This window comes from Dermacentor silvarum, chromosome 4, assembly GCF_013339745.2.
Source record: "Dermacentor silvarum isolate Dsil-2018 chromosome 4, BIME_Dsil_1.4, whole genome shotgun sequence".
Lineage (NCBI taxonomy): Eukaryota > Metazoa > Arthropoda > Arachnida > Ixodida > Ixodidae > Dermacentor > Dermacentor silvarum.
Window position 1 is genome coordinate 77170129 of NC_051157.2, and position 24520 is coordinate 77194648.

A 24520-nucleotide genomic window follows, 5' to 3' on the forward strand; every position below is an offset into this window, starting at 1 on the left:
GCCAGCATTCGAAGGAACGCTGGCATCAAGAAGCACTACCAACGCCACCTAGGTGGCGTTCACCGTACTCAGCACAGCTGAGCGTGGCCTCCGCAATTAGCTCTGAAAATGTTTCTGAAGTTGATCGCGGAGGCTGCAATTACGACGCGCTGTACGCGCTGATTTGACTCGGTGACGATTCAGTTACGTGCTTTGTCTTGCGCGTTGTATTAGTGTGTCAGTTACGTGCTTCGTCTTTCGCGTTGTGCTAGCGTGTGCAGCGTAGTGCAGCTTCCATATGCACGACGGTTGCTCATGGTCATCGACGTTGGTAGTCGTGATGGAGGAGACGTGCCACCAGGCGTCAGCGTGGGTGCATCAACGCCTAAGGGCGCTTTAGCCACAAAACACCAATAGACATTATATATCAATGTGCAATAAACATTACACTACTTCTGTGAAGACACGTTTCACTTTCGTGTTCTATACCGATTCCTATATAAGAGGGATCAACCACATTTTTTTTTTCCCCTCCGTGCTCCAAAAGTCGGCCAACACGTGACCCAACACGGGCCCAGTGTGGTATACGCTACATGGTATACATGGTATACGTTTTAATCTATGCGCACTTGTTCGTGTGCTTTGCTAACCGCTATACCCACATTTTCTTCCGATATGCTTGTGCAACTTCGTTCGTTTACTACAACGTATATATTTATCATTCTTGTTTGCAACGTGCTAGTGAGGCAACTGTACGTTGCTGTCGCGCTCGTTGTTTTTTGGAAAGCACATGCGCTGAGTGCCACGGTGGACGACACTAAAACCAACTGCGACATGATCACGTGCTGGGCTAACTTCTTCCGACTTCAGTTTTGTCGTGTGACGCTGCCTCCTAAGTTTATTCATCCTCCATGTACACCGTGACTGAAGGGGAAATTGTCCGCATATGCATTTGAAGGAACGCTAAAGAGAAATTATGCTAACTTGGTTGAGTCATCCTTGCAATTGAACATTGGTCAACCTTTTTGAGAGCACAGGTTTGGCACGCCAGAGAGGAAGCGAAATCAAAATACGTGTGACGACACCATCTTGAAATTCTCGCTCGAGTGTCCCACGACGTGACAGATTTCTGTAGGATTTGCTCGTAGCTATAGTTAATAGCTTACCGATGATGAAAAAAAAAGAAAGAAAAATGAACTTCTGCATTGTGTACGAGACTGAACAAAAGCTCAAACCACAAGTTTCTGCACAGTAAGAACACAAATCCGCCAAAGACATCGCAGTCACGCCGTAGCAGCGTGGTTTCGAGAGAGAAATTTGAAATGTTTGGCGTTATTTTTCTCTGGTAGTAATGAAACCTTTTTCGGTAGAATAAATGCCGATAAAGTTTTGTCACAGATAACCTAACAGCTCATATCGCTCACTATATATCTTTGGTGTCTGTAAAAAAAAAAGAAAGAAAAAGAGATAGAGAGGAAAATGGCGGGGCGCGTTCATGTCTTTAATGGTTTGCATTGTGCTCTTTGTGGTGGCGGAGAAGGGTGGATGAAGTGTGTCTAACCGGTGGTGCAGCTCGAAAGGCTCCGCCTACCTCCACGGACTCCAGGCCGTGGGTCCGCGGACCGGCGGTGGCGCTGCTGGCACATTGTAACCTCCGGAGTGATGCTGATGATGCGAGTGCTGCTGCCGACCGGCCGTCTGTAGTGTCTTCTGGATTATGATGACTGGTATCACCGCCCCCGTCCCTCCATGAGTGTTGCGAGCAGCTGAGTCGTGACTGTGGTCGGATGGGCGCTGCGCCACCTGTTGCTGATGTTGTTGCGGAGCCACTTGCTGATGATGTTGCTGTTGCTGGTGGTGGTTTTGCTGCTCCTGACGGTGGTGAGTTTGCTGGCGCTGGTGGTGTTCTTGGTGACCTCGTGGCTGATGCTGTTGTGTCTCTGTAGGCGTCCTGTTGTTTAGGCCGTAACTCGGCTTGGGAAAGTCTCCGTTTGACGTCAAGCCTTGCTGGCTCAGGGAGCCCTGCTGGCTCTGGGAGACCTGCGACGTCTGTGTCTGGTAAGAACCTGGCTGCACGCTCTTCGCGCCATGGTGCTGCTCCTTCTGAATGATTATAATGGGTATCGTGGCGTGGCCGCCATTCGTGTGACCATGGGGCTTGCCCGTTCCCACTGATTTGGCTCCGTAGGAACCAGTACCGGCTGCATACGACGATGGCTTGGTGACCTCCTGCTGAGACGGTCCCGACTGTGCGCCGCTTCCCGTGAAGTAGGAGCTGGTGCTATCCTTCCCTGGGGCATGCTCACCGGTCAGTTTGCTGAGGCTAGAAGCCTTGATGCTTGTAGAGACCACAGGCACGTACACCACTTTCACACTCGCCGGCTGAATTGACACATGCGGGGCTTCGGGAGTGCGCGGAGGAGGAGAAGGACCGAACTGGCTACGGAGCCCCAAGGGTCCACCGAGGCCGCCCTGAAAGCCTCGCTGAGCACCGGCAAAGCCGCCCTGAGGACCGCCAACTCCACCTTGTGTTTGGAAGTTGTTGCCTTGTCCCTGGAAGTTAGACTGCCCCTGGTAGTTAGAAGGCTTAGATTGCCCCTGGAAGTTGGATTGTCCTGGAAAGTTAGAGTGTCCCTGGAAGTTGGATTGTCCCGGGAAGTTAGAGTGTCCCTGGAAGTTGGAATGTCCTCCTTGGAAGTTGGAATGCCCCTGGAAGTTTGACTGTCCCGGGAAGTTAGAGTGTCCCTGGAAGCCAGTTGGCCCTTGAAAGCTTCCGGCGCTCTGATAACTTCCGGAGCCCTGGAAGTTTCCTGGGCTCTGGAAGTTTCCTAGGCCTTGAAAACCCCGAGGGCCCTGGAAGTTGTCACCGTTCCTGGGGTAGTTTCCGTTTCCTTGGAAACCACCTCCTGAGTCTCCAAACTTTCCATTGTTCCCTTCCTGGTTTCTGTTTCCGTGAAATCCTCCCTGGCCACCCTGGAAAGGCGTAGGTCCCGGAAAAGAGCCCGAAGGCATCTGTAACGGCGTCGCCGAAACCTGGTAAGGGCCGGACACTCGGAATCCCCCGCTTTCCTGGAGGGCCTCCATCAAGCTGTGGGGAGGCGGGCCCTGGCCTCCAATCTGATTGCCATTGTTGTTGCCTCGGTCGATGCCTCCACTCAGGAACCCTTGGTGGCTGCGCTGGACCATGGTTCCAAGAAGGATTGCCAGAACCGTCGTTGTGAACTGCAAAAGGTGCAAGAAACTCGCGTAAGTTACGCGGTTCATTTTGTAAGTTACGCGGATCATTTTGTTACGCGGTTCTTTAATTCTCAGTTTCCACACCTAAGTGAAAACGTGATACTTGGTCACGAGACCGAATCTTTGGAGAAAATCGTCGTGTTGTCGAAACTCAATTTCATACAAAGCACTAACTGCAACGATTCTTACGAAGCACAGCGGAGAACAAGTGGCTACAATTCTTCGTTGCCATTAGGAAACACGTGGGGCAATATGGCGCCATCAAGATGAGGTCATAGATTAGTATAAAAAAATTGAATTTGCTGCTGTGTTTTCATATGCCACGTTAATCTTTCAGAGATCAAATGCCCAGACTTTGAACGACTCTCGAGTGGAAGCAGATGGTACTGAACGTCTTTCGTTCAGTAGCATATGCGGGATGAAAGTGGCGTTGCTGAAAGAGCTACGGATATTTCAGCACAAATGTATGGGTCAGGAATGTAAAACAGGGCACCTATATACAGAATTTTCTAGACTCGATCAGTACAGAGAAAAATTTGTCCGTACCTTTGGTCCATTATGCCTAACCAAATAATCGCACTGCTTATAAACTATCGTGTACGAACAAAAATTATCACTGAGACCGCCGGCACATCTTCTAGCTATTACATTTCGCAAGCTTCCTTGCTGCTCATAAGTAAACTTATGAGTAGTTATGAACCAGGATATACCAGGGGTAGTGGGCGTTGCTACGAAGTTTCAACTGAGGTGTAGTGATTATTACACAGTATAAAAAGATATACTGTGTCGCGGTAGCATTCGGCATTGTGGTTAGCAGCGAGAAGGCCACTTGTGTTTGCTGATGCGCCCATAAGGTTTTGTGATTCACGGGTGAATTGGGGTTATGCAGCATGTTACACAAGAAAGCTATTGCTGACTTTGACAAGCACCTTCGCTGGTTTCTGCCACAGTTCTATCGCTCTTTATTTAGCGATCTCAGTTTTGTGCAATTGCAACATCGGTTTCATTCGTGGTTCCGCAACCTAGGCGCAGTTCTGAGTTTAAGGAAAACTTGGTGCAGGGAGCGTGATGGTGGATAACCTCACGACGCGGTCGCATAAACAAAGGACGCAGCCAAACATAGCGCATACCGGAAGTTTTTCTAAGTCCACAAGCGAACGCTGCTCGCTTTGAGCATAAACATTTCTATGTAGGAACCGAACAAGGCAATCTCGAGCTTTAAAGCAGAACGTTTTAGCCACTAAAACAGCCACAGTAAATGCGCTCCGCTGACGTAAAGATTATTCAATGCATCTGCAATCACTTTATAGGCTCTGAGGGAACGAGGAAGAGAAAGAAAATGCAAGGACGCTAGTTTCCATCATAAACATTCAAAGAATATTCTTGCGATCGAGCTTCGCGGTGTGGTTTGCCTCAGGAGGAAAGCGCGAGTTGGTCTTTGACTCGTAAATATCTCAGGTTATTTTCGATCGGAACGCAGTTCGCGCGCGCTGCCTTCTCTAAAAGTGCGCGAGAAACCGTTCCCGACGGCACCTCGAAGCTGCATCGGGGTCCCGCTCTCCACACCGAACGTATCTCTCTTCCTGGGCCAGCCGCTCCGGTGACCGGGTGGCGGGTGATCGCAGAGCGCGCTTTTTTCATTCTAAATAAAGACGCGCGCTTCCTCCGTCTCTTCCTTCACCCGACCCCGCACGGCTCGTTCCTGCTTAAGCGGCGGACGTTCCTTCGTATACTTCCGTTCTCGCTCGCCACAGGCCTATTTTGTTTATTAACCGCAAACACACGGGGAAATAGGCTACCTAGGAGTCGACTATCCTGCGATGTATTGTTATAAAGGTAACACCACCTTCGCCCCTTTACTAAGTAATGAAGCGTAATATGTTCGAAAGATATGGCACACAAGCCACAGAGGGATCAACAGAGGCTGAAGAAGGGAAGCTTCAGGCTAGAGCCAATGTTTCGACACGGGGACTTCTCATTCGCCAGCACCTGACGTGGACATTCTTCTTGATACATTCCTGACGTAAACAAGTCCCCGTCTGGAAACATTCCTGACGAAAACAAGTCCCATTGTCGAATGATTCCTCACGAAAGCAAGTTCCCTTGTCGAAACATTGGTTACAGCTTGAGGCTGTCTTTGTTCACCCACTGTCGATCACTTCGATGTGTCCATCTTCTTGAGAGTCCTCTTTATTGTTTCGATAAACACCAAATAAGCATCACCACCATACGCGACATACACCCCATTTGCCGAACACTCTATAAGAGGGAATCTAGTGTCAGCAAATGCTTTTCTCGAGGGTAACCCTGCATTTCCCGCCATTTGACTCCATTTTCGACAGAACTCGTACACTCAACGATATTGGTATGTCTAAACTTCCGAAGACATCTATTTACTGAGCCTGTAGCCAAGAAAGTTTGTGGATAAAGATAGATGCAACGACGTTGTGTGGGCCGAACGTCCCACATGCTACGCCGGATGTTTGATGAGGGTATACACATAAATCACAATTAAAACAAACACCCAAAACACCCAACGTATACACGCGTACGCACCCATGTAGTTAAAGCTCGCTTGCAACGTTTCGTCATGTCCTGTACACTGTTGAAAAGGAAAAAGCCTTTTTTATTTTTTTTTGCTCGCAAAATGTGTTTCCTTCTAGCCGGTAACTTCGAGGCACCACTTGTGATGAAAATGTAGCGTAACTTTTCGAGATTAACTGTGCAACAAGCAGCGGCTGTCATGGATTGACAGGCGCCAGGTATCGCTGCTCGCAACGATGTTCGCGTTCGCGGAAAAACACGTTCCTGGGAGCTGAGAAAGGAAGCTTTGATGTCCTGACTATTACTGCACATTTATCACTCTGCGAATTTTGAAAGTTCTTAAGATACAGTTCATTACGTCTAGAAGCAGGCATGACAAGCGTACACTGCCTGTGTATTATGTTTTTGTTGTCTCTCTCAGCTTACATCCATAGGAAGTCGTTGCGTCATCATCAACTGTCCACTTTGAAAACACCACATCGTCACGTCAGCTTCTTAAATGCGGCCGGATTTGTCGCAATGCCTGCCTTCGCAGTACGTCTGAGATGACGAGTCAGACGCTGTGTACTCTCTGTATGGCTTCGACCGGGTGTAATATCCAACCGATGTAGGGCTTTGCACTGACCAAGTTTCACCGTATACGTCATACAGGGACCGAGAAAAGGGAAAATTTATGGGTTAGATGTTTTGTTAGGCACAAGCTCATGAGGTCAACATTGAGCGAAGCCGGAAGATGTGCCACATGAGCCGCCATGACTTCGAGTGACGGCAGATGTGACACATCCAGTGCCACACTCCCAAGGACATGTCTGACACGCATACACAAATGCCCAAGAGAGGATAGCAGGCCCTTGGCACGCCTAATGCAGGAGATTTGGATTCGGCTCCCACCGACGGCAAGCTGTCTTTTCGAGCACTTTCATTTCCCTTATCCTTATTACCGCGATAGCGTTGAGGGCCCAGTTTCGCAGGAAAATCCGGCTTCGGCGTAAGCATCGGCATCCGTGGCATCCGTGGCGGAGAAATTCATCCCGAACCACCCCGACCACACAGGCCCTCCGCGTGGCGCAAGGGGTTATAGTGAACAAAAATTTAATTTATCAAAGTAAAATCCGTCAGAAAAAATCGCAAAGTACGACTTAACTACAACATACAGGCGTGATAGCGTCGGATTGTAATTTGAATATACGAGAAAAAAAGCCCGATAAGCAGCCATAGTAATCTTTGAATGCTATCGCGTTCCACTCTTAAAGGCGAAGCGTCCTCCAATTCTGATGGTGCGCGGCTCAAGCAAGCAACGCTCACGCAACAATTTTATTTCTACATTTCAAGGCAACCACGGAGGAGGAGGAAGCAACTTCATTTTGTTAATTTGGCTTAGTGAGGGGTGGCTACCAGGTGATGCCTTACAGCCACCTCCTCGGCTCTTTTGATGGCCCGAAGTTGAAACTCCAGGTTTGGGTTCATAAGTATCGCTTCCCACGCTTCAGGCGAGGAAGCGGCCAGGAGATCTGGTGGGTGGGGGAGGGGGGAGGAGATTTTCTCTGCAGTCCTAGAGAATATGATTTAAGGAGGCTATGGACCCACATAATGAGCAGTGTGTTGGCTTCATTGTTTGTTGTCTGCATATGGCTGTACATAGTAGGAGTAATTTTCTCGGCCAGTTCTCCCTGAATACGCAACGGTAGAGCCAAACGCATCTTATCAAGCCTGATTTGTTATCTCAGTGTCTGCCCGTTAGCAGGATAAAGTTCTCATGATCTTTTTATGATGACTGCATTCGCTAATAACATCGCCAAAACGCAGTGCATTGCAAGCTGTTTCGCTATCGCGTCTTGCACCATTTCTCCCCCTGATGACCAGAGAGAGAAAGTATTTCCTACACCCGAAGCGACCGCGCGGTGTTCCTCTTCCTTTCTGTGGCCCCGTCCGCCTCTCCAGTGGACCCGCAAATAGACCACCACCTCGCTCAAGCCCGCGCGCGTCGCGCGCATCGCTAATAAAGCACGCCGCGGTCACTGGGGCCCGCATGAAAGAAGGCGTTCGCTTTCACCTGAAAAAAGAAGCGGCGGCCGCCGTGAAACGACGGCGACGGGAAGCGGACTGTCCCCTCAGCGTTTACATATGCGGCCTGACTTCCCCGTCTCCATCGCGAAGGAAGCTCGGTCGCTGCGAGCACAAACTCTTCATCACCGTCTTTCGTCTAGCCGCGCGCCGACACGACAGAAAAGGAAATAAAAACGGAGGATGAGCTCGCGAACGCGAGCCTGCCGATCGCCACGGCGCCGTGTGCAGTGCGCAGAAACGCGCCTTTCTCTCGTTCCCGCCTGTACGCACCAGCGAGTGCGCGCAGCGTAGGCACGCATACGCGCTTATGCGCACGCACACTTTAGCGTACTACACTGGAGCACGCACAGACTGCTTGTCGAGACGTCGGGCGCGAAGACGCCGCCGCCGCCGCCGCCGCCACAGACAATGGCCTGGACGAAGGACTCCCCCTTTTTCACCGCCGTTCTTCCTCGAAATAGCCGCGCCGTCCATGCGTGTACGTGCACGCACGCGTATGCGCGGGCGCGAACCGCCGTAGTGCGGCGACGCGCCGGCGACCTTTGGAGGCGACCCTGACTGGAGCGGCGCGGCGTGGACCACCGAGGGCCTTGCTGGGCGCCTCGAGAAGCGTAGCAGCGGCGGCGAGCGCGAAAGAACCATCACATCACTTCGCCGTGTTCCGTCGTCGGCGGTGGTGCGCGCAAGGCGTAGCGGTCCGGCTTTCCTCCTGCCTCGCGGTGGTTTTGCTCCGCTCGCTGCTTCCGAAGCGCTGAATAGAGCGAGCTGCCACCGTCGGTGTACCTCTCTTTTTTTTTCTGTTCTCACCTCCGCGAAGCACGAGAGCGTTTTGTCCGCCGCCCCCTTCCTTGGCTCTCTCCTCGTTATCTCGGTCGCCTGGCTCCTTGATAACGAACGACTCCCTTGGCCGCAGCGCCCGCCGCATTGAATTTACTCCTAATTCGTACATTATCATCCACGCTTGATTATTCTAATTGCCGAGGTACCACCGCCGCCCTGTGGTGCTTCGCGTGCTGAGCTCGCATTCGCACTGTATCCTTGCGTGTGGCTTTCGTGATTATATGTCCCTTTCTTCTCCACTACCCCGTTTCCTTCCTCACTCGGGCTTTTCAGCTCTTCGCGTTGTGTTCCTCTCGGTTATCACATCTTCTTTATGCTTTCCCCGGATGCTGTATCGTTCTCTGCATCTCAATAGACCGTTGCTTTCTCTCTCCCTTCCTTTCGGGCTCGGCCATATACGAGCTTTCGCGAGCAGCCTGGTGCATTTGGACGCTCGCCTTTCCTGCAGCACATAGGCCGCCCGCCATTTTCCGCGAGGACTGCGACAAAAACGGCTGCGATGGTAGGCACGCACATCATACTGTAGCAGTCGTGGGAACTCCAGCGTCAGATGGGGCCCTCGTACAAATGTATGAGCTGCTTATAAATACCAATTACGTCGGCCGCGACGCGTGCTCACTGCGTTCGCACGGCAGAAGATGGCGCTGCCAAGAGGCGAGGGCGGCGCGAAGCACTTATCAAGCCCACTCGGTGATGACGCGAAAATGACGGGGAACGAGTCGGTCCTGTCGTCCGCTGTGATTTGAGCTTTACCTCACCGCAATGCTGCCCCGACGAAGCCGCTTAGCTCAGTAGACCTATAAATAATGAGCTTATAACAATCGTGTCACGTTTGCGGTGACTGTGCGAGGCGATTACTGTACGGATTATGCATGCTTGGAGATGTTGGGAGGTCGTTTTTGGCCGATCGTACGCTAATGCGGGTGACTGCATAACTGAGGCGAATGCTCGCACATCACTTGCCGCGCAGTTTGCTATATAGTGCTGATCTTGACGGTATATATCTCTGTCGTTGCCTCTTACGGATACGCTCAGGAAGGAACGGTGTAGTCCTTGTCTACTGAGAGATTACCAAGTGCTATTAAGATTATGCGATAAGTCCACACAACACAGCAGCGAGATCGTAATCGCTTACATGACCACCGCAACCACGACGCCTCACCAGTCAACGTCCACAAAGTACCGTGGGTGTGCAAAATTAAATTTAAAAAATTTTTGACAATCCACTATTATAAACTGTCAAATATTCGTTTCTGTTCGAATATAAGGAATAACAACACTTAATTATTTTGGAGCTTCCAAAGAGACATATTGATGCAAGTGGTGACTGTTTCGAGTGGTTCTGCTGCACGAGAGCCGCACTGATTCCTAATTCAATAGGAATGTTTCGTTTTCTAAGGCTTTTTTGTCTCGATTTACGCAAATTATTATTATCTAATCTCACCACGTTTGTATCCCCTTGAGCAAAGCAATGTGCGGTGCTGCAGTATTACACTAGTCTCCTTCTACTGACACAACATGCTCTGGGTGCATTTGGTTAGATGCGGTGTCCTTGTTCCGTTACTGAAATGCAATGGCGCCTCTTATAACTGAAAGCAGCTGTTTGTCGTACTCCTTATTTTACCGTATACGTTCGGTTCAAAACAAATCAAATCAGAGTTTATTTCCAATACATTTTGACCGAAAATGTTTGCTGGTCAATCTAAGCACATCGTGCTTGCTAGAAGACCAGGCAACAGGTGGTACATCTTTCAATAGAGACACGAAGCATTATACAATTAACGTTCAAAATTATACAACTTCAAAGAACATATTCTAACACAGAAAGAATAAATACTACGTTTTCCAGTCACGTAAGACTACAAATAAAAATCACATATTACAATAAACAGTTGAATGTCACTTCCTCACTTGTTTCATAATTTTACATTCTGAATTTGTATCATACAGTGTCTCATAAATTTCATTAAAAATACCGGGAACATAATTTCTTGTTTTCTTTCCATAGTTTGTTAACACTCGTGGCTTAACATATATTTCTGTGTTTCGTAACGTGACATTTTTATTTACCAAAACTTTCAAATAATTTGAATAATAACAGCGTGTTACAACCACATGCTTGAATATTTACTGTACTGGAAGTGTTCATAGCATATTATACTTGTCTTCTCTGTCTGTTTGTTCTAGTGCGGTTCCATAAGTTATGCTATTGACAATTGTTTTAACTACGCAATTACTAGCTTGCTTTTTATGGTCAGAACATGTACCACACAACGTTATATCGTATGCAATTACTGATTCCGCTAATGCCTCATGTATGGTAACTACTAGATTGATCGGCGTTTTTCCACGCAGACTATACATCACGGCCACGCCAGCTCTTACCTTTCTACAAACGTGTATCACGTAGGTTATTCCAGGTAAGGTGCTGATCAAATAAAATTTCTAAATGCTTATCCACAGGCTCAAACAGAATGGGTGACACATACATGCGTTGTGAACGACATTACTTGCATGCGTTGAATGATGGAAATAAATTTGTTTTTTTTTTTTTTACCTAACGGACTCAATGCCAGTTTTATATTTCGCCTGGTTTAAAAATGAGGAAATGTCGGCGATTCAATAATCAAAGGTCGTTTTTTTTTTCTGGAATATTCGTATTCGATTCAATTCGAAAGTATCACTATTCGAACAACCCTAAAACATACAAATGAAACGAAACGCAAAAAACCCGGGACTTGCGGTGTTTGGCGCAGCATTTCCCGTGAGCTTCTAGGTATAAGCCTCTTTCAGTGTTAATAGCTTCGTAATGTTGCAGCCAACACATTAAAACAGCGCAGCAACAACATAAGGATTAGCAATCGATACACATGTTTGTCGAGAACACTGCGGCTGACAGAACGGCGCGGCCTGTTTCTTGCGCGGTATCGTGCAGTCTTTATTACGACTATTCATTAGTGCATTTGTAAGAGCAGTTGGCGTTTCGGTCGATGCTGGCTACTTCTCTACTGTTAGCTTTACGAAGGTTTTAATAAGTATGCTGCCTTCGTTGTTTGCTGAGCGGCTTTTGTCCACATATATTCCTACGGTATAGCTGAGAGAAGGGTGTAGTATTTGGAGCACCAACCGTGATATCCTCCTCTGGCGTAGGTCATTCGACCCAGTTTCGCTAACACAGTACATGATAGAGCGAACCTATAGATAAATGCTCGCGTTGACAGCCGGAGTGAACGGCAAGGACGATGGTGTCAACAAGACTGTTCTCACTGGAATTCCTGTGGCACGATATATGTGGCAGTTAACATATAATTTGGTCTAGCCATGTGTCCTCAAATGGCGCAGGTGCATGCAGGGCGGAAGATTTTGGGATGAGTGCGACAGTTGGTAGCAAATAGGCAGTAGTAAAGTTTTTTTTTGTGGCGCCATTAATAGTTATAGTTAGATTAAGGATATCGTTATACTGTGTAGTGAAGAAGAAAGAGAACGTCGACCGCTACGAAGACAACGAAAAATCAACACAGCTTTTCGGTGCTCATACTTCTTCCTATCATGCTGCCGTTTTTCCTCATTAAGAAAACATACTTTAGAAGGAAAATTTCATGGTGCTGAATTGAATATAACGATTCCTGATATTCTGTCTCTGGGAGCCTCTTCTCTGGGACATAGTCATATGGATGTTGGTGCAGCTGTTATGGGGTATATAATTGAATCAGGACGATTTCCTTGCTTAATTCTTAAATTTTATCTCACTTCATTCTTTTATCTATTCAAAATTTCACAATAGCGGTTCTTTTTAGACTAGTGTAATCTTTTTCTTGTTCAAGAATCACCCGATTCTTGGCCAATATGGTCACTATAGTATGGCGGATAGTGGGTATGAGCCACTCTCGGAGGCAAGCAAGCAAGCAAGCCTGGCCGGCCTCTATTCCGTATCAGTTTCCGTCACCGTTCTCCTATTGTAAGTACGTGATTTTGTACTTAAGTAAATAGTTTTGTAACTAGCATTTTTATCATTGAATATTTCGTCATGAGTCCTTACAGAAAAGAGCGGACTATATACGTGGACTTCCTTCACTCTATTGGACTTTACTTTCTCTACTGTCAAACTTCGCTCTAGATTTTCCGAATCTAGCAACGTTACTTCTTATTTTACAATATCTTTATTACCCTATTTATTTATTATTGCTATTATCTGAAAAGGCGTAGCCATCACCATTACAGGTGACTAAATCTATTTCTTTTAGCTTCACTTAAAAAAAAAGAAAGAAAACGGGTTTACAAGAACTCAACCTCCCGCAAAACGATATAAGAGTCAGGTATTAGCATCTCGTGTGCTTGTCCTCTTCTGACGACAATTTGGCTTGCTTCGACGGCTAACTTCATCGATTTCTATCAATAAATTTTAATCGACATCTATTTGCCGAAAATGCTCTCTCTTACGTGTGATTCTTTTCTTCTTGATTAACTAAGCAATATAGAGTTAAAATGTTACAAATAAATTGACGAATGCGAAATGGCTCGGCGCCATTTATGGAACCGCATTTCGGGGCTTCTGCGACGTTGGAGTCATTTGGCCACCTCTAAAAATTGGACTACGCCTTTACCTTTCGCGTACAAAAAGGGTCGCTTCGGTCGTAGCTATCTTCGGTGAATGTCAAACCACTCCTTCTCCGCTTCCTCTCAGTCGACCTCTACAATGCTTGGGGAAGCCCTCAGCGCTTATCTTGTTCCAAACAAGCCCTGCTTTCGACTAGGATGACAGCTTTGGAATTTCATGCACGTTTTGGAAAGCGCTCTTAAAATGCTTGCGTTTCGTGTCCCGACCTACAAAAGCCTATCCTGCCGGTAAGCGATTATTATTATTGCATAAAAAACACAAGCACTCAACAAGAAAAAAAAAATCTATCAGTAGGCAAGTTGTCTCAAGAGAGGCACCACGGCCACCCGCTTGTAGAAAGAAATTTAAGGAAAAGTTGGTTGCCACTGGCACTGGTCAGTTTCGCATAAACAAGATCGACACCTGGATAAAAGTTTCCACTCGCTGCCTAGCTGTCACGTATTGTTTGAAAACAGCGCACAGTGAAGAAGAAACCGCAACAACTAACTGCATTTATTTCTCCTTCAGCCCAAGCACATAGCTGTGCACATTCTTTCACCACGCACCGCGCAAGACTTCTTTGTTTGCAAACATGCAGCTACCCGGCTCACACGTTTTCGCCTGCCCTCCCGCGCACTCGTTCTTTCTTGCTCAGCCGAAGCCGGCCGCGAACGTTAAGCTTCCGCTCTGTTTCGAGTTTTTTGCTATTTCGTCGGTGCACGGTGCAACTGGTTACTCGGCTGCTCTTCGGGCCGTCTGCCCTTTCTCGCCGCCGTCCCTTCCTTCCGTACGCTCCGTCGTCCCTCGTTCCGCTTTGTTGATCTAGAGAAAGATTGCCTGTCCGAACCACTGACCGGACAGCTGTATAGCGGCGGTCAAGTAACAACTGCCGACCGTCTTCGCCGCCGCCGTGTGCTTCTAAGCAGCACTTGTATGTCCTCAGTGTCTGCCGTCGGTCGTGGGTATGGAATATCCCACCACAAACGCTTCCGCTGCAGCACGCGCTTTGCAAGTGTATCTCGTTAGCTCGCAAGACGTCGTTAGCCTCTGTCCGTGTAGCAACTGTTCTATACTGCGCTCATGCTTTTCCGCTCACTGTTCTTATTCATATGCTCCGGTTCGCTCGCTGTGACGCCCATATTACATCGGTCGCCTCTGGCGTCAGTGACCGCAGCAGGTCTCGCTTGTTGTCGCTACGCTGAAAGCTGGTGACACGTATCCAATTCGCGGCGTTGGCTGAGAACCGGGTGGCGTATACAGTCAACCCCAAAATTTTACGGAACACGAGATCTGAAAAAAAAAAGCTGAACCTCTGCGCAGCCTCACAACGAAGCCTAGTATTCGTATTTGCAGCCTATACCAGCATATGCGAACAACATTGCGATGTTCGGTTTTTAATGACTACTGTCACAGGCTGCTCGGAAATCGAACCTTTTTCTGAGATACCGTGGTCCGTAAACTTTTGTGGTTGACTGTACGCAACACGGGCTGAGTGCCCCCTCCGTTTTTTAGGAGCGACTGCTTCCTCGGCAGTTTATCCATGCGTGCCCAAGGGAGACCTGGTACGTCACCGCAGTTCATATTGGCGACCGCTACGTCAGTGTGAGCGCCATGCTTCCGCCGGCGGATCTTGGGCCCGGGTTCACAAAGCTTCCTATGCGTAAGTGCGATTCGGGGTTCGCTGGCCTCGTGGCTGTGGCCAGCGGCGCCGCCCTAATCGCTATCATGCTGCATGGACGGCACCCGTGCCATCCGGGGCTATTACAAAACACGCTTTAGCAAACTAAGTTGGGTAAACTCAAGTCCTAATTCAGCGCGGGGCCATATACTATGGGCTGCAATCACCACCGTCGCCCAGGGTGCATTCCCCGAATAAAAGCAGTCTTTGACTCAATTCGCGGATGAAACTCTTGATGTATGACGGCGAACTACGGTTCTAGCTCCGCTGATGTTTCCACATGCAGCAGCCGTCTGTTTAACAAATTGACACACATATCAGTAATTCTCTGATGTAAAATAGAAACAAGAAACAAACGTTTCCACGTGGTCCTACAAACAAACTGTATAAAATTAAAACATTAAATTATGGGGTTTTACGTGCCAACACCACGATCTGTTTACGAGGCACGCAATAGTGTGAGACTCCGGAATAATTTGGACCACCTGGGGTTCTTTAACGTGCACCTAAATCCAAGTACATGGGTGTTTTCGCATTCCGCCCCCATAAAAATGCGGCCGCCGTGGCCGGGAGTGTATAACATCGTGCTTAAAACCGCAAGCAGTCGACTTTTTCTTAATTTCCTCGGAATTATTCCTTTCCCCTGCGTTGTGAAATTTTGCGGTTGTGCTTGCATACACATCCTTACAAACCAAACGCACCGCCAGATAACAGGTAGCTTAGAACGGCGCACCCGTTATATAGGAGAACAAATAAGACAGAAAATAATAATAATAAAAAAAACCTCGCCCCCACTATTTTCTCCTCTCTCAAATATTCATGGAGACGGCTGAACGTACACCCAGCCTCGACCCGTTCGCTTCCGGCATGCTCCATCGGGAAGTCTCGTACCACTCAAGATCACGCGAGAATCGTCAGATCGAGCAGGCGAAGTGAAGTGGACGATCATCGAACAACGCGCTGCCTCGCACCCAAACACTCAGAAGACGGCCGACTATAAGGGCAGCTTTCACCACCGCTTCGCTCAACGAGGCCTCTCTGTTCGCTCCGAAAATAAGCGGGGCCAACCTTTTGTCCAAAAGGCTGACCGCTCTTCATCTCGGCGTTTTCGGACTGCGTGGCCTTTCAAAGCAGATCGAGCGAGGCCTCGCACAGTTCGGGAGCCTCTCAGTCTCTCGGGCCCATCTGCATACGCCTTTGCTACGGTCCTGCTTCGTTGTTGCCCTTATTGTTCTTGGCTGAGCCCTCCCCCCCATCCGCGCATCTATACAATGCCCTGCCCGACCTGCTGCTGAGCTGACTCCCTTCGCTGTTAATAATAAGCGGCGCGCGTGGATCTGCATTAGTCCGGTGCTCTTCCTGTTTAAGTGGGCGTCTGCTGCAGGAGTCAGGACTACGGATGAGCCTGGGATTATACAGTCCTTAAGTTAGGGCAAGAGATAGCGAACCCCACCTCGTTCCACGTGAGTATCGCGGGCGATCGAGGCTTGCTCGCAATTAGAATCGGCGCAATGGCATGCTTGCTGTTGGAACAGTTACAGAAAAACAGCAATTATTAGTGTTGAACTAGATAGAAAGAGAAAGAGGGCAAGCTATTACAGCGAATCTTTATGCGCCTACTTTCCCGGGTTTGGCGTGGCTGCATGGCTGCTGTTGGCTCGGTCGCTAACCCGGCGGATATATTTGTGGATGTATCTTTACAAATATTATATGTGCGGCGAATGAAAGTGCCAGCGAACGGGCTGATATCACCACTGTATGCTGACCGAGTATGCGCACCTCTGTCCTGCAAAACAAAAAAAAATTCGGAGCCCTTCCCCTGTCGAGAAAATTGGGGTATAAGCGAAGCTTGTGGCAAGACGACACTGTCGCAGGCGTTCCGCTTCGTTTGCCCTAAACTCAGGGTCGGCGGCTCTCCGTTGACGTTTGGCCTCAACATCGCGCTCCCGCAATTCGGGGTCCGCGGCTCTTCGCTGACGTTTCGCCAGGGCTTCGGAAGCCCTCACGCTAGAATCGGACGACAAGCTTCGCTTACCCCCATTTTCTCGAGAGGAAAACGGCTGGTGATACTGTCTCTTTGGGTCCCACGTGTGACAAGGGTAGTTCAAGGGCGCGTTACAGGTCCCCGGGTCCACAGGGGGATGTGCCATTGAGCTTTAACCCTTTCTGCACCAGGATCGGCCCACTTTCCAACGTGGGCCACCACCACCACTAGCTGCCGCCGAAACTTGTGAGCCTATTAAGCTGCGCTTAAAAAATAACTTCCTACATAAAAGCTGAACACACAATGTCGGCCCACAGGCATATATCTCTAAAGCAAACCAATCTGCTAGTGGAAAAGTGAATTTAATTTAATAGCATCTTTGATTTACATTATTTTCAATCAGCCACTAAGTATGTGCCACTAGGTGTGCCCGTTCTAGGCGAATCCTCTATAATGGGCCTGTCCCACTACGATTCCTACATAAAACCTGAACATATAATGTCGGCTAGCAGATATCTCTAAAGCACACCTATATGGTAATATAACGGGAATCTATATTTGCCGGATTATTTTATTTACTTCATTTTCTGTGATTTAGCCATACGGTATGTGCCATTTCGGGTGAGCTTGTTCCTGGCCAATCCTCCGGTATGGGTACTGCCTGCTGTGACGCAAGCGGTACATAATCCGTAAATGCTGCTCGATACGTGTCGCACATTTCTGGACCTGCCATCACTGCCATCACTGGACATACACCTGCCATTTGCAGTTTGTGTTTCTGCATAGCTTGCAAGCAATGCTGTGCATAAACTTAAAAATTGCATGACAATGAAGTTGTGACCTTTGTGGTGGATAAACATAAACATTCCGTGAGATTACACGTTGCATAGCACGAAAGTAAACAAAATTGCACGCATCGTCGTCAGCTGGAAAGCATTTAATTAACCGCTTTACGTAGATTCCAACATCTGCCTTGGATCTTTGTGTTTTTTATGAGATGCAGATGATTCTGCCGGCATGTATGTGGAAAGAAATCCATCTCTGCATAGGGCTTAAATGGAAAGAAATGAAGCAGCTGAGAGGTTGCGATGGGAGGCAGCTCGGATGAAGTATAGTCGTTCGGTACTTCTGCCGTCATTTTTCTTTTTGTTTACTGGTGCTTGAAAGTGAAACAACACTAATCCCCCTCCCTTTTCTTTTTCACCCTCCCCCACCTTAATGTTAACACTGGCGCAATGGTTATGGTAGCTGCACATCCAAAGTGCCATTTTGGTATATATAGTATAGTCTTCATTCTCTTTCTCGTTTTCTGTCGGCATACAGTAGAAAATATATTTTGTTCTTCCCCCGCCTCCCCACACGAGCAAAGAAGGAAAGAAAGAAAGAACGTGATCTTGTCGAGCGCGCCAGTTGTCTGACCTAATATTTGATCTGCATTGCACCACTTCTGTCACTGAGGGGGGCTTCTCCTTCATAGCCCTGCTGACCGCTTGCGAGAGGTTTTAACAGCGGAGCTGTTTAACAGTTTAAGCCGAGCGTTAGCCCGTAACGTGCGAACAGAAATTGTGGGCCGATCCTGGCGGTAGTGCAGAAAGGATCCAAGTGCAATGGCACATACGTACCCCTGTGAACTAGCGAAGCTGAGCCTGGTTAAGTCTAGATAAGCATGGTTGGGGCTACTTAAGCTTAGTCAGTCATCGATGGCCAATCGATAGCCAATCAATAGCTAATCGATAATCGTTCAATAATAAATAAATTCTGGAAAATGTTTGGGATGACTTGGTAGTGCTTAGTCTAGCCCAAATACGTGGCCAGTACCTTGCGATAGCCAATCGATAGCCATTCAACAGCTAATCAATAATCGAATTAAAAAAATTAAATTATGGGGTTTTACGTGCCAAAACCAGTTCTGATTATGCGGCACGCCGTAGTGGAGGACTCCGGAAATTTGGACCACCTGGGGTTCTTTAACGTGCGCCTAAACCTAAGCACACAGGTGTTTTCGCATTTGTAATCAATAATCGACAAATAATCAATAAATTGTGGGAAATGCTGGGGATGACTTGGTAGTGCTTAGCCTAGTCCAAATACATACCTTGCGATAGCCAATCGATAGACAATCAATAGATAATCGATAATCGATCAAAAATGAATAAATTCTGGGAAATGCTGGGGATGACTTGGTAGTGCTTTGCCTTGCCCAAAAGCCAGGACTAGCTAGGTGCCCATCAGCCCCGCTGTCTCTTTAGCATTGCGCTTCCAGTGCAAGCTACACTAATTTTTCTATTAAAAGTACATACAGTGTCCTTTAATGTAGTTTTGAGCGCAGCGCTCACAGTTAAGACGAAGGACAAGACTGTGAGCGAAATGTATGAGTGCTTTACAGACAACTACTATTAACGCGTACAACTCTCTCAGCTTTCAATTGTGTACACACTTCTCTCTCCCTCGCCCTGAGTGTACCTGGAAAACCCTTAGGTGGCTTATCGTTGAATATCGCAAGAGAATCACATCGTGGGGACAGCTACTAAAGCAACCGTGCATATTTTTACATCACGCTGATCACGCCTGCTTTATAGTCTTTCGTTTGCTTGTTTGTTTGTATTTCTGTTAGTCTGTTTGGCTCGTTTATGTTGGTGCATTAAATTGAATCAGTCATGGTACAAGAAGTCCGTTATTGTTTCGGTTCCTGTGTTTTGGAAATGTCAGTGGCGACAATCTGCATAATGGCAATGTTTGCTGATTGAAACGTAAACTAGTTCCTCGGGAACATGTTTAGAACGGAATACATACTCCGATCTGTTTCGAAATCGGGGCCATACAAATCGGGAACTCAAAACAAGCTTAATAGAATGAAGATACAGGAAAACTTGCAGTGACCATTACATTAAACCAACAGAAAAAGGAAAAGGAAAACAGTCATACAACGATAAAAATGGAGAGAGAAAGAAACATTTAGAAAAGCCTAGTAGGCACGCATGCATTGGAAAGCACGCCGCCGATCCAAATACGCTGACAGAAAAAAAAAAAAAAAAAAAAAAAAAAAAAAAAAAAAAACGCTTTGACCATGAGGAACGGGAACAGTGTCTTCGCCACCTTATAGCCCAGGGAACTGTGGGGCCGGTCTTCCAAGGTCATTGGTGGTTACCGCGACCAGCCGCGCAAACGATCGGGTGCGATATACGCCGGGCATCTCTACGCGTACTGCCGCGAATAGTCCGCCAGGGAAGACGCTACAGCGGAGAGTAATATCGGACTCGCTGATTTCCTTATGGCTCGCTAAAGCACAGCGCGCCGGCCGGCATTCCTTTTCATTTCGCATCCTCCAAAATGCGTCCCGTCTTAATCGGTATGGAGTCGTGCCTACGTCCTCGTACTAAACTCATTTCCCTTTCCGTGTATCTGTCCACCTACTATACTCCATGTGAGGAGTAGTGGACCACACACCCGTTCTTCTGCCCCTGCGACATTATTAGAAACATGTCTTAGGCCACTATCGTTCGTTGTGATCTTCACAACACCAACCTTGTGTCACTATAAGAGGCTACACAGAACCGAATCCGCCCTCCTCTATGGCATCTGCACAGGGTCAGCGCAAACTCCAGTGTGGCGGTGCACGTCATCGCCGGGCGTGCGCTGTCAAGCTCTTGGCGACACCGACCATTACTTGTTAGAGTATCTCGAATTTGGTGCAGAACGTGAAGTGCCAATAGATGGACTCGAGCGTAGAACCGCTCCGCACGCAAGCGCAAGCGACGTTTTGTTCTCGCGAGGTCACTAAATATATTTAGCAATGGGATGTTTTTGGTTACTGTTCAAATTCCTTCGCGATACAGAGCTGGAACAAGCTCTGTGGAGGTTATCAGTGGGAGATATGGAATGAATGGCGCGCAGCATGTTGCGCCCCGTGGATAAAATACGTCCTTGTCGTTAGTTTAGCATGGAAGGGTTATGACGAGCTTCAGGCTCTATACCGCGTTCGACAAATGATGCTCTAGTGGAGCAGCTCCTTCTCCTCCCATTCACAATTTCCGGTTCGCTCCCACATATAGTTGCCTTCTGTGTATAGCTTCGTTTTTTTTTTTCTCCTGCAGTACGAGTCGCGCAACATCCAGCCCATCCAGCAATGCCCTGATGTTTTCACCCAAAGCGCTTCGCTGTGGGCCAATGTTGTCAGTTTGATACACTTTCGATGGCTACTAATGAATTAGAACTGCGTGAGTGATGCTATACTTCGAGGTTGCAATAACCTCGGGTACTGTCTAGAAATTTCGGGGGAATAACTTCGTCTTTACGAAATTTGTTATTCAGGGCGCCTGTCAGCTCAAAGCTACATGACGCATATACGAAGAGCTTCAGAGTTTAACCGCTCTCCGCGTGTCTTCTTTGGTGATACAGCTGTAAAGGTCCAGGCAAAAGTTCATGATCAAGGTAACAGCAACCAGATTCCGATGCGGATTTGGCATCTACGAATAGAAGACAGGGAAGGAGGATGTTTCACTGCTCGAAGAAGGTAGCCAAACTTCCCAGTTTTACATATTATTCTTCGCAATGAACGTCGTTATCGCCTGTCAGAGCCGGTGCCCTGGTTTATTCGTTATCGACACGCTGAACGCGTTACGCAGCGGGGTTCCATTGCGGCCGACCGCCAGTGGAACGAAGTGCTCGGTCGCTGTCCGGTGACGCTATTTTCGCGGTCGGTTCTAGCGTACGGTTCCGTATATGGGTAAGTGCGCCTGCGTTGCTTTTTGTGTGCACTTCTCAGTCTAAGCGCTGTGTATTCACTCGGTATCGAATATTGCCATCCCGAGTTGATTTCTAGATTTACATCTCAACGCTGTGCTATACGCTAGTACAGCGTGGAGTAGCAGGCTAGAGGCACTTCACTCAGGCCGACCTCTCCACCTTTCTGCCGTTAAAAATTCTCTCTCTCTCTTTCTTAAACTCTGTTCTAATTATGTGCTGTTGAGTACCCGTAATGGAATGCTTCATCCTGGTTATCAATTTTACTCCAAATACCTATTTTTGGAAGACGTAGCCGACTGAAGTGGACTCTCAGCCTGGGCTCTCGATCGCTCATAATCGGAGATGCTGTAACTCTCGCATGACGTCATGTGTAGTGAGATGCCTCGCTGAAGCGACGCGCATCCTGGCAATGCATTCGATAAAGTTTCGACGTGAAAATAACCGCAGTGGGAGGTGTAATGTTCCTTCCCTTCGCCACATCCACTTCGTCTGGCTTAGCCAACCAGCGCGCGCTGAAACCTACATGTCACTGAAAGTTATCAATCAAGCAACGTAGCAGAAATACGGTGAGAAATTATGACGCAGGTGGTTATGTTGCTTTTCGCGGAATCTGCTTAGGAACTCGGGTCGAGAACTAATGACGATATTTGATTCCCATGAAGGACGAATTCGGAGTTCAACGCTCGGGCAAAGAATTTCACCTTGAAGAAAACGGAGGAACAAATGACGGCCCACGCAAGAACCAGATACCGGAGTCAGCTCGCAAGGGTGCAAGAACAAAATTGGAGTGCCTGGAATTCCACATGGGGTATGGTGAATCAAACGATAAAAGACGAATAGAGAGAGAAGGAGCAAATTGATTTGCGTAAAGATTTGCGCTGATAAGAAATCGATAAAACCAACTAGGCAAAGGTTTACACCAGCCTACCAGGGTACAATAGAAGATGTCCCTTTCGGCCCGTCAACGAAAGAGAGAAAGAAAGAAAAGAAGGAAAGTTTTAACGTTTCTATCAACGAAACGAGAGCGAAACATTCGTGTTAAGGAACTCTGACAAGAATATTGGAAGAGTGATTGGAGGTGTTAATAAGCTTACGTAGCCGTCATGCGATAGACACAGTCCACCTGTGCGCTGTCTGGTCACGGTATAGTCAAATAAATAGACGGATAAGGCGAGTTCGACAGGACTATAGCCTCCGTTCATCAGTAGCGCTGACTTATAGATAATTCGATGCGTTGTATAAACAATATAATTTACTGTAAGATACATCCTGGGCTGCAGGATAGTACTAGACGCGTTGAAAAAAAAAGTGTCTCGACGTGTAATATAATCATGGACAGGTCGTCCCATGTAAGTGCCACAGCCTCATCACAGCCGGCCACATATCGACGAGGCGAGCTACAGACAAGAAACAGAACTCAAGCTGTCGGTCGCGAAATGGCTCCTCGTCTTGTCCATACCACTATGCAGGCTTCCAAATACACAATGTGATGTCGTATGTAGTGCGATCAGATTGCGCTGACCGGGTGCGTCATCACGAACAAAGCCTCACTCTCGGATCGCTCCGTGCGAATGCACTATAGAAGGGGGCAGCGCCGGAGGTCAGCGCCGGTCAGCTGTTGGCCGCCAGTGGAATTGCACCCGGTGAATCACGAAGCGGAATGCGAAGGCCATTTATAGCTAAGCCATTTCATTCGGAGCACTTCGTGTGTGTATAAGGCTACCTGAATAATATATACACTGAAACCACTACCAGTTTCCTCGTCACGTCAAATTGCGGGTCAGCCCCTGAAGCAAAAGCCAAAGCCAATCACACGCAAGACAGCCGCACTCAACTCATCTACCTGCGGGCCCACGCCGGGCGAGTCGTTACGAGGATATTTGATTTGGCCGTAATTGGATGCCGCCTCAGGTATTCACGATCGAAGTTGCGAAGAGTCACGTGTCTCGCTCATCGGAGCGATGCGAGTGGTGAGCGGTGCCAAACAAAGATGTTTTTGCGTCACTTCCTTGCTGAAAACACCAGAAGGATGTTCCTCATTGTCTTACACAACAAGTTATTTATCCTGTGCGCCCATGCTGAAAAAACTGAGCTAGCGTACTTCCCCTAGAGCAGTTTCAAGATGGAGTTTAGGACAATTAAGATATAGTATAACACGAGGAGTGGTGAACAGTGGTTAAACAACAGAATGTCGCTGTAGTCAACGTTTCGACAGCGGGAATTATCTTCGTCAGGCCCTGACGAATACAAGTTCCGTTGTCGAAACGTTGACCACCGCGACCTCCCTTGTTCGACCACTGTTCACCACTTCACGCCTCCACCTTGTGAACTTCTGTCTCGTAAGGATTTTGCACCGCGGGGAGGTAAGAAGACCCAACTTCGCGACCATCTTCTCGGGTGAGGAAGACGTTCGGTAGCCAATGTGTGCTTCGTGACCGACCTCAGCTCCGCGTGCATCGGCGATCCTCTGATAAGCCCTCATTTTCTTTCACGACTTCGACGCACACGCTTAATCCATCACGCTCGTCGAAGCGATAGTTCGGCCGCCTGCAAGCGTCGGCCACGAGCTCCCGGTTCATTCCCAGCTCCAGTCGGTCCGGCGAAGGTGACAAGGGTCAAAGGTCAACCCTTACGGTCGTAATTAAGTACAGTCGGAGTGCCATTTCCTCGTCACTCGTCCACCACCAGCAGGGGCACTGATGCACGCGACACTCTACTGCAAGCGCGAGTCTCCCGCGTATAATCCTCGTGGTACGGTCTTCCTTTGGCATTGTGCAGCGCCGCTGTCCTCCAGGTCTGACTCACCTGAGCCATGATGGTCCGCAGGAGTCAGGTCTCTCGCGTCCTG

General features: G+C 48.1%; 1 protein-coding gene across 1 annotated transcript; it reads right to left on the reverse strand.

Moving 5' to 3' along the window:
- Window positions 1–1513: 1513 nt before the first annotated feature.
- Window positions 1514–24520, reverse strand: LOC125945187 (collagen alpha-2(I) chain-like). The gene is made up of 2 exons (XM_049666805.1): window positions 24478–24520; window positions 1514–3201 (listed from the first exon to the last, which is right to left on the reverse strand). The coding sequence occupies exons 1-2, from the start codon at window positions 24484–24486 to the stop codon at window positions 1567–1569; spliced, it is 1644 nt and encodes a 547-aa protein (XP_049522762.1). The 5' UTR covers window positions 24487–24520; the 3' UTR covers window positions 1514–1566.